Raw genomic sequence first — 16726 nt, forward strand, 5'->3', positions numbered from 1 at the left:
CGCTGTTGGCTTTGAAAGCATGTCAGATTTATGTTTTAGCATTGTATTCTAAATATTTCAGCAAAGTTTCTTAGTATCTATAAAATCTGAAGAAGACGGGCAAGAAATATTTTCATTTTTATATTTGCAAAATTATGAAACTGCATTTTTGGATTATATTGTACAAACTACTACAAAATACAATAACTTATTATTTATTTAAAATCATATACATATCAAATATCAATTTTAGCATCGTATTCTTTAATCTTTAGTTTTTATTCCTAAATAACTATAAAATCAGAGGAAAGCGAGCAAGAAATATTTTAATTTTTATATTAGCAAACTGCATTTTTGGATTCAACAAGTTTCAGAAAAGTTCATAGAACATAAAAACATTTATTTTATTTATCGTTTATTTCAAAACATATTTATGCTGAATGTTAAACATGACATTAAATATGAGATATAGATTTTAGCATTGTGTTGTGAAACTGTTAAGTTATTATTAATTATTATTATTATTATTGCCCAAATTCTTTAACTTGTATTCTAAAAGTGCAGAGCAAAGTGTAAACCTCGAGAAAAGTGGGAACTTTTTTATTTGCAAAATTATCAAACTTAATTTGAGGATTGTATGTTGAAAGTTTCAACAAAATTCGTAGAGAACTACAAAGTCAAAAGTGCCAAATTAAGTAAACAATTTTAAATTTATTTATTGTCTAACTTCCAAAACGTGGCTCAATTTAAACAGAATTTATTCCATGTGTTTAACTCTGCAGATTACCAAATAAATATTGCAATGTTATGACCTGTTGCTAAGAAATGAAACTGGATAGCGAGGTATTTCAGAGTCATGTCCGTCATCAAGCTGTCTCTGTGGCTATCTCTAGTTGAATATTATTATTATTATTATTTCGGCGTGTTGACATTTAATTCGCAGAGCGCCTGCTGGCCCAAAATGACAACAGCAATTTTAACTGATTTAATTGTTGTTGGCAAAAGCACTCAAAGGAGTGTTTATACAATAATCGTCGCGCACACACACACACAGAGTGAAAGAGAAAGCGAGAGTGAGTGTGAGAGAGAGAGGAAGAATGGGCGTCGTCGTCGTCGTAACTCGTAACCCGTTTATAAGCTATGCAAATTGCTTTTGTTTTCGGGCCCAAGCAATTATGTAAAGTTTGTCAAGCGTGACCAACTCTCCGCAGCGGATGACGGAGAACTTCCCCCTCACCACTTCATCCGTGTCATCCCTCTATCCCTCCATATATTCATGCTATAGCTATAGTCTCCAGGGTCTAGTCCACACGCTGCTGCAGCGTGTGAATGCCAAGTTGCTGCGAAATGAAGACATTTCGTCCAGCAAATCGCCAGCGGCTAAAATACTTTGTGCGCGACTTGACAATTTGCCTCCCTCGCTCCCTCGCTCCTTCGCTTCCCCGCTACCTCATCCCTCATCGCCTGAAACAACAATTCGATTTACAATGAATAAATACGCACTATAAATACTTTGAATACTTGCAAATATATTCCAAGTACACAGGCATATTTCTGACTTCTGGCAACTTTTTCTGCTTCAAACATTTCGCACATTGTTCACATTCAATCGGCAGACTAGAATTTGCTGCGTTAACTGATTCAAATACTTTTCAGTTGCTTCAGTTGTGTCGGGTATGCGGAAAGTCAAGAAATTATGTTAATAAATAATAAACTAAATAGTAGTAAAAAAGTGCTAAGATCAAAGAGCTTATCAATCGTATCTGTATATGCAATGGAACTACTTTTTTTTGGGCTCATTCAACGTCTTTGTACAGATTTTGGAATCTTTGAATGTCTCATGTATGACATACATGTCATACAATTCCCGAAATTCCCTCTTCAATTGAGGTAATATAAATAATAGAAATTCGCGAAAATATAACAACAATTAATACACATGTATAAGGTGTACGACATGTAAGACGAGAATTACATGTATGACATGTATGACATTATTATATGATTATATAGAATAAAATTACGTATACGAACTGTAGGCACATGAATAAATTCAATGCCGCTTGTATTATTTTATATTAAGTAAATATATATTTCTAACTTTAGGCTACTTTTCTGCCTCAAACATTTCACACATAGTTCGCATTCAATCGGCAGACTAGAATCTTCTGCTTTGACTGATTTAAATACTCGGAAGAAATGAATAAATAACAAAGTAAATAGTGGCTAAGAATTGATAAGATCAAAGAGCATATCAATCAGATCCATATAAATGGTATAGAGCTACTTTTTTAGGCTCATTCAACACCTTTGTATTCTAGACTCTTTGAATGTCTTTATATATAGATTTAATTACGCATACGTGCTGTAGGCGCATGAATAACTTCAATGCCGACGGTATCGTATTAAATTAAGTAAATATATTTCTGACTTCTGACAACTTTTTTGAGTTCAGTTCTCTAATGCCAAGGATTTTCTTACTATTTTTTTAGAAATACCTAAAACATTGAATTGATCAACATATTTATAAAAAAAAATTAAGCAAAACAAAGGCAAATCAAAGACTATAGATTGACTTTTCTTAGCTCATGCAACATCTATGTATGCTTTAGACTTCAATAGTATGATATTATGCTCTTAAATTGAAATAAATTGCGTATACGAACTGTTGACCAAAGTAACTTTAATGCCTCTTGAATTATATTGTATTAAGTATATAAATATTTCTGACTTTTGACAACTTTTTCTGGTCTAAACTCTAGCTTACTGCTGCAGTATGCTACACAGCTTGTTCAGATATCCAAAGTCAACAATTTTCTTATAATACTTTCATAGCATAAACACATTGAATTGGTCAACATATTTTCAAGAAATTTAAGCAATTATTGAACGCAAACAAAAAGCAAATCGATCGTACGAAAGACTATAAAAGAAGTTTTTGGTGCTCAGGCAACATCTTTGTTAGTTTGATATTTCTTTAATTGAAATAAATTACGTATACGAACTGTTGAATCTAAAATAACTTCAAAGCCTCTTGCATTATATTAAAAGCAATAAATATACTCTGGCGCACTTCAGTAATCATAAATTCAATAAATACAATTAAAGTATAAATAAATAAATATGTTAATAAATAATAATAGTAATATAACGAAATGCAAAATAAACTAATAAATGCAAAAATGACATATCAATTTAAATGAAAACGTAATTTCAACCTTACAAAACTATAAAATTATAAATATAAAAATTAATTTTACCATGTTTAACATGAAAATTTAAGTGTAGAAATAATAATAATAATAATAATTTAATTACCTTTTTGTTCAAAGACTACAAAACAAAGCCTTCTAACCGCAAACTCTTTAGCAATTAGTTTTATTCACTGCTCAAAAAAAATATATACATATGTATATATATGAAATTTTTGCGTGCCTTGAAAAAGTCAGGGAAATGAAATTAAAACTAAAATTGAAATGAAAATTAAAATGAAAATGATAATCATAATCATAATGAAAATTATAATGATGATGAAGCAAAGTTAGTTGCTATCGCATCCAAATGAAGTGCAAACTCAGCGCGAAATTCACACGAAATGAAATCTCATCAAATGCGGCCGCCGTTTGTCGAGGAGCCTCGACGTTTTTGCATAATTAGTGCGAAGCGCACAGACAAATTTGCAATGTCTCTGCTCTCATTTACTCCAAAAAGAATATATTGCGTGCAAGAGTCAAAGTAAAGCAAAGCAAAGCAAAGGGAAAGGCAAAGTGATAAATTTGGGAAATGCACGACACTAAAAAACAGAAACTGAGAAAGTCAAAAAAAAGTTTTTAGTTTTATATTTTACTCTATTAACAAGAAACTTCATATTGGTAATTCTTTAGCCGAAAAACATAAACCTAACATAAAAATAAAGTTTCATTATTCTTATAGCTGTGGATTAACTTTATTTTTAGAGCCAATATTGATTTTAGGGATTTTTTCTGTTTTTTTGCAATTATCTTAAAACAGAAAAAAACAATTCATTCCAATCATTCTTAGCTTCAGATTTATATTTATTAAAAATAAAAAAATGTTTTGGAGTTTGTTTTTTTTTACTTTAAATAGAGAATTACCCATATATGTATATATAAAATAATAAAGCTAACAAACAGCTTAATATTTTTTAGCACACAAAAATGGAATATTTTATTTTAAAAGTTGTGACTGACATTTAATAGGCTTTCAACTGCTGTCACTGTGGAGCTTTGCATAACTTTGAGCGTGGCAAACAATACAGTTATTTGTTTAATATACTCTGCAGATATGCTATGTACTATATAGATCTGATTCGCTGGCTGACAAACTTCAAAGTTTGCCAATCGCAGTTTATTGTTGTTTTTTTCGCATTTGGCAAGCAAAACAAAAAATAAAACTCCACTCCGGAAACAACAACAAAAAATAATGCTTCGTAATAAGATGCAGTTGTGTATGTGCGAGTGTGTGTGTGTGTGTGTGTGGGTGTGTGTTTCGGTGTGTGTTACTGTGGCATATCTTAAATGATCATCGTTAGGGCAAATGGCCAAATGGAATTTTGTATTAGTTTATGCAAATTGCGACAAGGCGGGGCCAGCTGCGCTTTAGCCCCAGGCAACGAGTACTTCAAATATAACAGTACACACACACACACACACACACACACACACACATACACATGCAATACGGAGTTGGGGTGTAAACGAAGCCATTCAAGTTGAAGTTAAAGTTGAAGTTGAAAAGTTGACTAAATGTCAACTAAATTCAAGAAATTTTCATAAAATGAGTGGATTAAGCCTGAACTTAAGTTTAATACAAAGCAAAGTAATATTTCAACTGGTCTGCTTTGCTTTTTAGTTAATCAAGCAATTTGCCGCCCTAAACTAAATTGTTATTTTTATTGTTCGCTATTATTGTTGTTGTTATTGTGCCTAAATCAAGTTGTCTAACCTGCAACGATTTAAGCCCTTTTTGCGCTGCAATAAATCACAGCACTGTCAAATGAAATCTACTTATATCATTTTAAATTACTTTTAAATAAAATGAGGCACAACCCTTTTTTTCTGTGCTCTCTCTCGACTTCATCTTCGCCTTTATCTTCGACTTTGCTGCTTCTTTACAAATTTCAATTTTAATTTATCCCCTTTGTTGTTGTTCTCGTTCTCGTTCTCGTTGCTGTTTGGCACCAACGTTTGGTCCACTTGGCGCATACTTGATATTTCATTTTGTGCCCCTTTTTTTACATTTCTTTTTTTCTCAGCTGCGTGCCTTTTTACGCACACAAACACACCAACGCACCAACGCACCAACACACCAACACACTAACACACGCTGACAGTGTATTGTCAATTTCAATAGTCGAGACAATTCTGGCTGGCAAGTGTCTTCTTTTGGGTGTATTGACTTTAACCGACTTCTAATATAATAAAAATGCAAATTGCGCAACGCCAGCAGCGCAACGCACCAGCAAACTGTCGCGTGTTGGGTTTGCTTCTCTTCTTTTTTTTTAAATAAATACCCTGTAAGCAGCTTAAGACATGATGAGAGTCGAATAACTCATTGAGTATCAAATTAAGCGGCGATAATTCAATAAAAATATTTGAGTTCGTATTAGAAATTATTTATTTGTCAATTCTAAAGTATAGACAATTGAAAAGTTCATGTAACAAAATAAGAAACAAAAATACCATAAAAAAACTGTATATTACTATAATATTATAGAAGCAGAATACTATATTTGTCAATATCAAAGATAATGACAAACTAAGAGCTGACCAAAAACAAAATATATAAAAAAAAGAAGCAAAATTCAAAAGATCAAAATCTGTAATTAAAAAATAAATACTAACAAAAACTAGAGTAGAAACAAAATAAAAGAAACACATACATACTTAGAATTCATTGAATTAAACTATATTCAAGCTTTAGTTTATCTAATGAATATTTAAATATAATTACAGAAAAGATCAATTCCATTCAATGAACATAACAGAAATACTAAAAGCTCTTTAATACTATATAATAACAAAATAAGCAACAGATACTTTTTAATATCAACCATATTTAAGCTTTTGTTTATCTGGTAATATGATTTATTCAATTTTTGACTTACAAAAATGTTTGTTTTAATAATATGCTCTATGGAATATATTATTATTTGAACACAGTTTATTCATAAACTAAACACTCTTTTTGAATGAATAATTTTAACATACAAGTTAAGTTTAATTACTGTAAAAAGGGGTCTATGGAACGTACAGGTGAAATTGAAGTGAAATTCGAGTGGAAGTGAAATAGATAAATTTACGTTAAATCTGTTTCTTTTTCAAAATTTAAATAAATCGATCAATTTCCAAGGCAATTTCAATGAACAAAAAACAGAGTAAAATCAATATTTACAGAGTATCTGGCAGTCGAATAATCAGCTCAAACTTTTGATGCCTGCATGTGGAGTGGAGTCGAGTCGAGTTGAGTCGAGCTCTATCAGCCGCTTGGTATCTTCTTTGTTTAACGAAGTGAATTTAACTTTTTGTTGGCGCTTTCGGTTTTTACTATGTATTTAGGTTATGCTGGGACACAGTTTGTTGTTGGCCGTTTTAAAGCCAATGTTTGCCCCGGATAGCCGGGCAAACTCATTCCTTCTCTCTCTCTCTTACTCGCACTCCTTTTTTATTTCTTTGGCAAGCTGACAAACTGACAAGCTTGAGAATCTGGCCAGTTGGCCAGCAACAACATCAGCAACAACAAGAACACCCAAAAAATACGCAGCCACGCACGGTTTGCCTTTTTTTATGTTTGGGTTTGTTCATTTGGAAGAATTTGGCTTGGTTCACTACTTGGGCTCTTGAGTTCAGCGCGGGAGTTCAGCGCGAGTTCAACTTGCTGTGCCACAATTTGTGTAGTTGGGTTCGGGTTCGAGCTCTTCTCTCTTTCTCCTTCTCTCTTATCTGTCTCCCTACGAATTTCGGCTTAACTGCCTATCTATCCCCTTCCTTTCCCCTTCCCCTCTAACTAAATGGAGGCTGCCTTCAATTCCCTTTTTCCCTTTTTCGTTTTTGCCAAATTCATCTTCTGTCAGCAGTTTGTTAGTCTGCTCATTCTCTCTCATTCTCTGTCTCTGTCTCTGTCTGTGTGTGTGTCTCTGTCTTTCGCAATTGACTATTATTTATTTTCACTTCATTTTTTCATCACTTACCAAACGCAATTTAGACGTCTATGTGCGTTTCTATCCCGATAAGAATTAATAGCAAAACGCATAATAGACTTCTTACCGAATGCTCAATGATATCGACACGTTTGAACTTATTTCTCAAGAAAAAAGTATATTTTACGTATTTTAGAAAAATGAAAGAGTAAAAGTGAGTGAAAGGTCCTTTGCTGCTTTAGCTTACAGTCTGGTATATTTTATCCTTCATTGTATATTTCGAATATATAGTACTACATGGATATACCAAACATGTTCTTTGGTATATTTTAGAAGAAATACAAAAAACAAAATATGGGGTCTTCTTTGCTTTGGCTGACAATCTGATATATTTTGCACTCTTTTGAATGTAGTACAATATAAATATACCAAATATAACCTTTAGTATTTTTGTGATATATTATTTTAAAAATAATTGCTTTAATTCACAATGTATCTCGAGTATCTCGTTTTCTCACCTGTTTAAATACATATTTTTGATAAACTATGTTTTTTTTTAAGATCTCATTTATAATTATAATAAGTCTTTATTTGGGTGCATTTATAATATAATGTAGTGAATATATTACGATAGTTTTCCACAGTATAGTTCGCAACCTGACATACGCGTTTAATTCTAAAATCATATGAAAGTGTTTATTGAATCATTTTCAAAATGTGTTCTCCTTTTGGGAATATATAAATCTATACCGATATTTCGCTTGGATAATATATATCGATATGATTTATATACTGCTGCCTTGTGTTGTTTGTTTTCCAAGTCTGTTAAGTTTATAGTTGCTGCAGTTTAAATGTGTGGTTGTTATGTGTGGTTGTTGTTGCATCCTAAATTACTAATAGTGGTTGTTGTTTTTGTTGCTTGTGCTTTGGCTTTTAGTTAGTTCCTTTCTTGATGTTGCTGCTGAAGCTTATTGATGTTGATATGTATGTTGCTGGTATTTAGATTTGGCGGCTCCTGCTCGGGTTTTGGGACTTGTATCAAATGTGAAATTTACTCGCAGCAATCACAAACACGATGTTCCTCGATTATTGTGAATGCTCAGCAAGATTTGCGCCTCCACATTAACTGCCTCGACTTTTGGCTTTGTCTGTTGCTGTTGCTGCGGCTGTTGCTGTTCCTCGATCGTTTTGACTTGGGATAATTGTTGTTGCTGTTGGTTTGGGTGAATTTTGCTGCAGTGATGAATATGTTTACTGAATTTTTGTTGCTCCTTAAGCTTGCGTGTTAATGATGTTGTTCTTCTCGCTATTTCTCTGGCAGACACTGTTGTTCTTTAAGTGACTGCGATGGTTGCTGTTGCTCATGCTTTGGTTGTTCTTGTATCTCTCGCTGTGTTGTTGTTGTTGTTATTGTTGATGTGCTGATTTTGGTTTCAGTTGAAGCATTTGTTGTTGTTGTTGTAATCGCTGTAATGGTTGTGGATTTGGCTACAGCGTGTGTTATTGCTGCTGCTACTGAAGGTATTTCTGATGTTGTTGCGGCTGCTACTTAGGCTGCAGGCACCTGTTGAGGCACTAAAGGCTGTTGCTGTGCTTGTGCTTGCTGCTGCAACTGCAAGTGTAGTGACTGCATTTGCTGATCCACCAAAAGTTGCTGATGCACCTGCTGAAATATTGGTTGTTGTTTATGATTTCGATACTGTTGTTGCTACTGCATTAACTGTTGTATTTCGTGCATCTCATGTTGTTGCTGTATTAACGATGCTTGCAGCTTGTTTGTTTGCTGTTGCTGTGTGCTGTTGCATTGGTTGATGCTGTGGCTGCAGCTTCTCCACTAAAGGTTGCTGTTGCAACTGCTGCAATGCAGGTATCTCTTGTTGTTGCTGCTGTTGTTCTTGCTGTTGTTCTTGTAGTTGCTGTTGCTGCTGTTGTTGTTGTAACTGTTCTTGTTGCTGCATTTTTTGCTGGTGCTGTTGCTGCATTTGCTGCTCAACATCTTGCTGTTGCAGTTCCTGTTGCTGTTGCTGTTGTTGCTGCAGCTTATACACAAAAATCTGGACCTCCACATGCTCCACATATATAGATTGTTGTTGTTGTTGCTGTTGCATTTGCTGCTGCATCTCTTGCTGTTGCTGTATTTGCTTCTGCACATCATGTTGTAGCTGTACAGATTGTTGAGTTGGATGCTGTTGGATCTGCTGTTGCAACAATGTTTGTTGCTGTAGTTGTGGTTGTTGCTGTTGTTGAACTAAGGGCTGTTGCGGTACCTGTTGCTGTTGTTGATGCTGTTGCTGCTGTTGTTGCTGTTGTTGTTGCTCCAATTGCTGAAACATGTGCTCTTGCTCTAGCCGCATATTTTGTTCAATGTGTTGAATCTCTTTCTGAATTTGCTGCTGAACATCTGGCTGTTGCTGTGACGGCAACTGTGGTTGCAGCTTCAGCATTTGTTGTTGCTGGCGTTCAAATAGCATCTGCTGTTCCTGCAAGAGCCGTAAATGTTGCTGCCGTTGCTGCTCCTGCTGTTGCTGCAACTGATGTGGTTGCTGACTTGGTATATGTGGCTGTAGTTGGTATTGCTGTTGTTGTTGTTGTTGTAGTTGCTGCTGCTGTTGCTGCCCCAACAAATGCTGCTGATGCTGCAACTGTTGCTGCAATTTCTTCAGCTCTTGCTGTTGCTCCGGCGGCAATCCTTGTTGCTGCTGTTGCAGATGCTGGTTCATCATATGCAACTGATGCAATTGCTGCATTTTCAGCTGCTGCTGTTGCTGCACTAGATGATGTTGTTTTTGCATTTGCTCTTGCAGCTGCTGATGTGCTAGTTGCTGCTGGCGCAGATGCATTGTTTCGTTCTGCAACATCTTCATTTGCTGCTGTGACTCCTCCAACTGTTGTTGTTGTAGCTGTTGTTGCCGTTGATCATGTAGAAGCTGCTGTTGCTGATGTTGCTGCTGCTGCATTTCATGCTGTTGCCTATCCTGTTGCTGCTGCACCTGTTGTTGTTGCTGCTGCTGCATCTCTAGTTGTTGTTGCTGCTGCGAGTCTTCAGACACCTTTGGAACTTTCTGCTTCCATGCTGACGATTGCTGCTGCTGCTGTTGTTGCTGCTGCTGATCTTGCTGCTCCATCTCCTGGTACAGCTGCAAGTTGAGCTGACGCTTGAGCAAGAAGTGCAACAGTCGCAGTTGCTGCAACGACTGCTGCAACTGCTGACGATTCGACAGCGATGGCATCAGCTGTTCGATGCTCTGCACGAGACGTCGCGTCTGCTGCTGTGCGCTCAACAGCTGCGCCGTCAACTTTTTGGTCTCCTCCATGGGCAACGGCTTCGACTGTGTCTGTGACTCTGACTGTGGTTGTTGTTGTGGTTGTGGTTGTTGTTGTGGTTGTGGTTGCTGTTGTGGTTGCTGCTGTGGTTGCTGTTGTGGTTGCTGTTGCTGTTGTGGTTGTAGTTGTGGTTGCTGTTGTGGTTGTATTTGTGGTTGTTGTTGTGGTTGTTGTTGTGGTTGTGGTTGTAGTTGTAGTTGTGGTTGCTGTTGTGGTTGTAGTTGCTGTTGTGGTTGTAGTTTCTGTTGTGGCTGTGGTTGTAGTTGTGGTTGTAGTTGCTGTAGTGATTGCTGTTGTGGTTGCTGTTGTGGTTGTGGTTGTTGTTGTGGTTGTGGTTGTGGTTGTAGTTGTGGTTGTAGTTGTGGTTGCTGTTGTGGTTGTAGTTGCTGTTGTGGTTGTAGTTGTGGTTGTTGTTGTGGTTGTGGTTGTAGTTTCTGTTGCTGTTGTGGTTGTGGTTGTAGTTTCTGTTGCTGTTGTGGTTGCCTTTGTGGTTGTGATTGTGCCTGCTGTTTCTGTTGCTGTGTCAGTCCGGGGGAAAGCTTGGGCTTCTCATCGCACTTGGCATCGTCAATGAAATGCCACGGCACCAGCTGGCAACGTTCGCGCTCGAATTGCATCTCGCGTTGCAAACACAGCCAAGCTTCCATTTCGCCGCTAACCGGCGGATTGCCACACAAACGCGACTGCGAAATGTATTTGTTGCCATCAACAACATAACACTAACACATATATAGAAGACTTTTACTCACCACCTGCTCTCGCTGCCAACCGCATTCGAGATCCTCGTTCTCCTTGTTCGAACACATGTTGATGTTGAGACTGTTCATCGCAGCGCGTCGTGCAGCACGCTCGGAACCAATTGGCGGCAGCTCCTGCAAAGCCTCCATGCTTTCTCTTCTATGCCCGATTTCACACGGCTTACAAATTTCACACGGTTTTACCACTTAACTAGATTTTTACGAGTTTTCTGATTTCAGTTGTGAAATGTTCAATGGCAGAGCCAAAACTGAATTTTACAGCAACGTCTACGCAAGGAAGTCAACTTTAATGTGCCAAAATTTGCACAGCCTACTTTGAGTTATTTTATTTCAAATGTACAGTGGCAAGTAAAGCAAAGCTAATTTGATGTTTCAATAACTTTTGTCGGTAAAATTACAGTTTCTTCTAATTTCTATCAATTTCTAGTTTCTCTTTGCAATTGCAAAATCTTGAAATACTCGAAATCAACATTTAATATTTGTCATCAAGAAATTGGAGCTGCAATTATCGACATTAGGAGCTAAGTAAATGTCATTACTGGAGAATTATTTACTTATCAAACAATTCTAATGTAGTGCAAACTCTTTTGAACGGACACTCAAGGAGTGTAACCCTAAACTATAATTTGTTCTTTACTTTTTTTCGACAGTTTTAACATTTATTTAAGGAACACATTAGCTGAAACTAAAATTACGGCATATGTGTACATACGAGGGTGGTCCGATAAGTACTTAGCCCCCAAAAGAAAAACGACAATTTTGGATTTATTTCTCAACATAATCTCCTTTTAGCTCGATACACTTGACCCAGCGATGCTCCAACTACTTTAACCCGACTGAAAAATACTTTTTTCTCGAGGTCTGCAAAATAGGTCTCTGTGGCGGCGACGACCTCTTCATGACTTTTACAAGTTTGGAAACTCAAGAAGTCATACGGGGCCAAATCTGGAGAATATGGTGGATGGGGTAGCAGTTCGTAGCCCAATTCGAACAATTTGGCCATTGCTCTGAAGTGGTCTCACGGTTGCGTTTGTTGTCCGGAGTGAGCAAACGCTCACAGCTTTCTCATGCCCAAAATTTCATGCAGGACCCACGCGGTCTTTTGAGATGCCTACTGTGTCAGCTATCTCGCGTATCTTCAATCGCCAGTCTGCCAATACGAGATCGTGGATTTTTGTCACGTTATCCTCCGTGGTAGCCGTTTTCGGGGCACCTGGTCTTGGCTCATCAAAAACCTAAATGCGACCACGTTGAAACTCGTTCAACCAATTTTTGACGGTCGCCATCGAAGGAGAAAAGTCACCGTACACAGCATCGAAGCGTTCTTTCTCATAAAACAAAAATCGAATCACAGACCGACATTGCTTTCTCAATTTTTCTACACACAGTCAAAACTACGAGTCCGATTCGATTGAATGTACTACACGATAGTAAATTTCTCTTGCGATAGTGACGCCATCGGACGGTGTGGCTAATACTTATCGGACTACCCTCGTAGATCTCAGAGACTACAAGAGATAGAGTTGTTTCGATAGCACTTGCCAAGTTTGCATGCAGATCAAGTTTGATTCAAATTTTGCGACACCTAATTCCGCACCCGAAAATCGAAATGAATTGAATTTATAACGTAATTTTTAAGTTATTTTTTGGGACATACAATAATAACTGTAGATTCCTGAAAATTTGATTACGATCAGATAAAAATTGTAGAAGGTGTTTAAGAAGTTTATAAAATACTTTGGTTCTTATTTGATTTGGCTGGCAATCTGGTATATTTTAGTAATCTATGGTATATTTTGAATGTGGTACTAGATCAATATACCACATATACTGCGGTTATTACTTCATCGTATATTTTAGTGGTATATTTTAATAATAATACAGTACTGTTCTGTCTTTATTCAAAATATGTAGCGGGTGTCTGATAGTCGAGCACACTCGACTGTAGCTTTCGTACTTATTTGTTGACTGCAATCAAGCATCTAGTATTCAAGTATTTAATTGTATTTTTATACCCGCTACCCATAGGGTAGAAGGGTATTATAACTTTGTGCCGGCAGGAAATGTATGTAACAGGTAGAAGGAGGCATCTCCGACCCTATAAAGTATATATATTCTTGATCAGCGTCAACAGCTGAGACGATCTAGCCATGTCCGTCTGTTCGTCTGTGTGTCTGTCCGTCTGTCCGTATGAAACACTGGATCTCAGAGACTATAAGAGACTATCTGCACGCAGATTAAGTTTGTTTCAAATTTTTGTCACGCCCACTTCCGCCCCCGAAAATCAAAAAATCGAATAACAAGCGTACTTTTAAAGCTAGAGTTCCGAATTTTGGTATATATAATAACTACTATAGTAGTTATTATTTCTGAAAATTTGGTTGCGATCAGATAAAAATTGTGAAAGTTATTTAAGAAATACTTTTGTATGGGCAAAAATATCTACTTACTAGGGGTCTTAGTTGCTTTGGCCGACAATCTGGTCCATTGTGCCGTCTATGGTATATTTTGAATAGTGTTCTATATCGATATACCAAACATACCATTTGGTATATTTTATAGTATTTTCGGTATATTTTGAAAATAATACCGCAATATTTTGCCTTTATTAAAAATGGGTAGCGGGTATCTCACACTCGAGCACACTCGACTGTAACTTTCTTACTTGTTAATAAATATGTATGAAATATATATATGATTTATTCATAAAGTATAAAAATATATAACGAATATATGTATAAATCCTTATCGTTTGCAGGTGGAGTACGCCACAACCGAGTCCGTGGTGACTGTTGACTGGGAGAACGGCTTCGTCGAGGCATCCGCTGCGAACAATGACAACATCACGCAGGTGAGTCGCAAGTCCCTCTCCTCTCCCTCTGTCTCAGTTATAAGCATAATCAATTCTCCTCGCAGGTGTTTAAGGAGCTGCTAGCGCAGGCAAAGATCACGTACAACTTGAGTCCGGCACTGCGTCGACGCCGCCAGTCGCTGCCCCAGCAGATCGGCAACAATGGGCCGGGCACACCGTTGCATCATCATCACCATCACCATCATCATCAGCAGTCGTCGCAGTCGCAGCAGCATGGACACCAGGCGACGCCACATGGCTCCGGATCCGGCTCGGCATCGACATCCTCTGGCGCAGCTGGCGGTGGAGGTGGTCATGGCTCCCATACACCGACGCCGGCGCAGTTGCAGCATCTGCAACGTATTCAGGAGCGCAGTTTGGGCGCCAAGCGCAATTCCTGCACTATTTCCTAAGCACTCTGTCCCCTCCTCCTCGTCCTATTCCCCACTTAAAATGCAAACAACCTAAGACAAAAGAACAAAAAAAAGGAAAATAAACTAAAACCTCAACTGAAACTGAAACTGAACAAACGGTCTCCTACAAATGGTTTTCAAATGCTTCAACAAATAAAAAACAAAAACAGAAATAGCTAAAAAAAAAAAAAAACAAAAAAATACTAAATAAATGAAAAAATGGATTTATGTATTTACGATCGATTATAGTCACTCAACTCAAGTGTACCTTTCGCTAATCACTTTAGTACCTCTATTATATGTAAATTCTTGAGCAACTTTTCGCTCTCTCTCTCTCTCACTCTCTCTCAATCTTTCTCTCTCTATCTGTCTCTTGTCTCTAACTCTTGTCTAGTTTTTTTTTGGGAACACAACACGACAATATCAGAAGCGAAACGTTTCCAAAAAAACAAAAAAAAAACAAACAACTTAAAAAAAAAAACAAAACGAAAACTAGACCAAAGAAATCCGTTGAGAAATGAAACCAATTTTGTTAGAAAAAGAAAAGCACAACGGAAAAGAAAGTCATCTAAAGAAAAACTCTCTAAATGAAGTAAACTGTTGAACCGCTCCTGGAACATCTTAAATGCGCATTCCCCTCACTCTAGTTATCTGTGTGAGTGTATTTGAGTGTGTGTGTGTGCATGTGTGTGTATTACCTAGCTACTTGCACCGAAAATAAGTTCGCATCTTCAAGGAAGCGAGGTTCCGACACCCGCTAAGGGGGTTGAGCACTTCGCTAAGAGCGAAACTTTTATCGCGAAGCTTTCAATGAAATCTATTTGAATTTCTTGTTTATTCAATAACTTTTACATCTCAGCATCGATCTGCATGAAATTTGCAAGGCAGCTGCAAAAATGTTGCAAGTTTGGGGACAACAACTTTCAGCACGCTGTGTGAGCTAGGTATACTATAAATGAGCTGACTATTTGCTACTCTCTTACACAGTTCCTAACAGAAACAGAAAAAAGAATAGAAAAGAAAACGTTATGCTTAAACAAATTTGATTTGGTATGAATAGAGGAGTTAGATGAGTGTGGAAAGCTAAAGCAAATGCATAGTGAATAAAGTATTAGTGTTAAGCATTTCATGATACTGTTTATGTTTTGGATTACCTATATATTATTATTATAATTATTATTATTACTATTACTATTACCACATACATAAATACATATGTTTATTATTCAATGTTAGTACGTATTGTATTGTAGTTGGTTAGTTAAGCAAAAGAAGGTTAATAATGATCATGATGATGATGATGATGATGAAGAAGGTTAAGATTGAAAACGCAATGAAAACACCAAACAAAATGAAACTAAGGCCAAAAAACATAGTAACAAAAAGCAACTAGACAAAGAAGGGAAACTGTTTGTACTGTAAACGTATGTGTGTGTGTGTGTGCGTGTGTGTAGCATGTATTTATTATGTACTTGTATATACTAAACGTTTATACTATATATAGGTACATAAATTACAAGATTGGACATGGTATCGAATTGATAAGATGATGTTAAAGCTAACCTTATTCATTAGAGAGCAAACGTATGTATGTATGTGTGTGTACTACAACAGCATATTTGTGTATGTGTGTATGTGTCTGTGTCTGTATCTGTATCTTAAATATACCATATACTACAAAAAATACTATACTACATCCGAAGGCGGCAATTGAAATGCATAATTAGCAACATTTTCAAGTTCAAATTTCAAAACTTGAATCAGCTCTGAAAACGAGTTAATTATGTCCTTCAATTGCTTGAATTTCATTTAATACTGACTTCAGTGAAAGCAGAGAGCAAAGCTAAAGAAAGCAAATATGTTGTACAATAACAAAAAAAACCGAAAACCGAATTCAAAGCAAGATTCAAAACAAAAATGCGAAAATGATACGAATGCAAAGCACAAGTTGCAACTTGTTTAATATTTAAATATCGATATGTTACAATAAAAATAAAAATACAAATAACGGAAAAACTGCAAACTAAGAGAATTTATGTATTTAATAACAGAATAAAACTAGAAAAAAAAAGAAAGCATAAAATAAAAAAAGCAAATCGTATTATTATGAATGTAGTAACATTTTTGTGTGTGTGAGTGTGTGTATACAAATAATCTATTAAACGAGCGAACAATTACATGCATATTTATGTATAGAATTAAATCAAACCCCTGTGTCCCTACCTACCCCCCCCCCCCCCCT

General features: G+C 36.4%; 2 protein-coding genes across 4 annotated transcripts in view; one reads left to right on the top strand and one right to left on the bottom strand.

Moving 5' to 3' along the window:
* The window catches only part of LOC117572816 (ras-related protein Rap-2b), a 59226-nt gene extending 44237 nt beyond the window's left edge, over positions 1 to 14989 (top strand). For 2 of the 3 annotated variants that reach the window (XM_034255918.2, XM_034255919.2), the window contains 2 exons: positions 13979 to 14071; positions 14137 to 14989. In XM_034255918.2, the coding sequence (XP_034111809.1) occupies positions 13979 to 14071; positions 14137 to 14484 (441 nt within the window). In that variant the 3' untranslated portion in view covers positions 14485 to 14989. Of the gene's footprint in view, positions 116 to 13978; positions 14072 to 14136 lie in introns of those variants that run through there. The other variant, XM_052003008.1, reaches the window with a different exon arrangement.
* On the bottom strand, positions 8534 to 11478 carry LOC127565261 (transcription factor SPT20 homolog). Its single transcript, XM_052002998.1, has 2 exons — positions 11212 to 11478; positions 8534 to 11145 (listed from the first exon to the last, which is right to left on the bottom strand). Exons 1-2 carry the CDS (start codon positions 11347 to 11349, stop codon positions 8878 to 8880), a joined length of 2406 nt encoding a protein of 801 aa, XP_051858958.1. The 5' UTR covers positions 11350 to 11478; the 3' UTR covers positions 8534 to 8877.
* Positions 14990 to 16726: the final 1737 nt, after the last annotated feature.

The sequence above is a fragment of the Drosophila albomicans genome, chromosome X, assembly GCF_009650485.2.
Source record: "Drosophila albomicans strain 15112-1751.03 chromosome X, ASM965048v2, whole genome shotgun sequence".
NCBI lineage: Eukaryota > Metazoa > Arthropoda > Insecta > Diptera > Drosophilidae > Drosophila > Drosophila albomicans.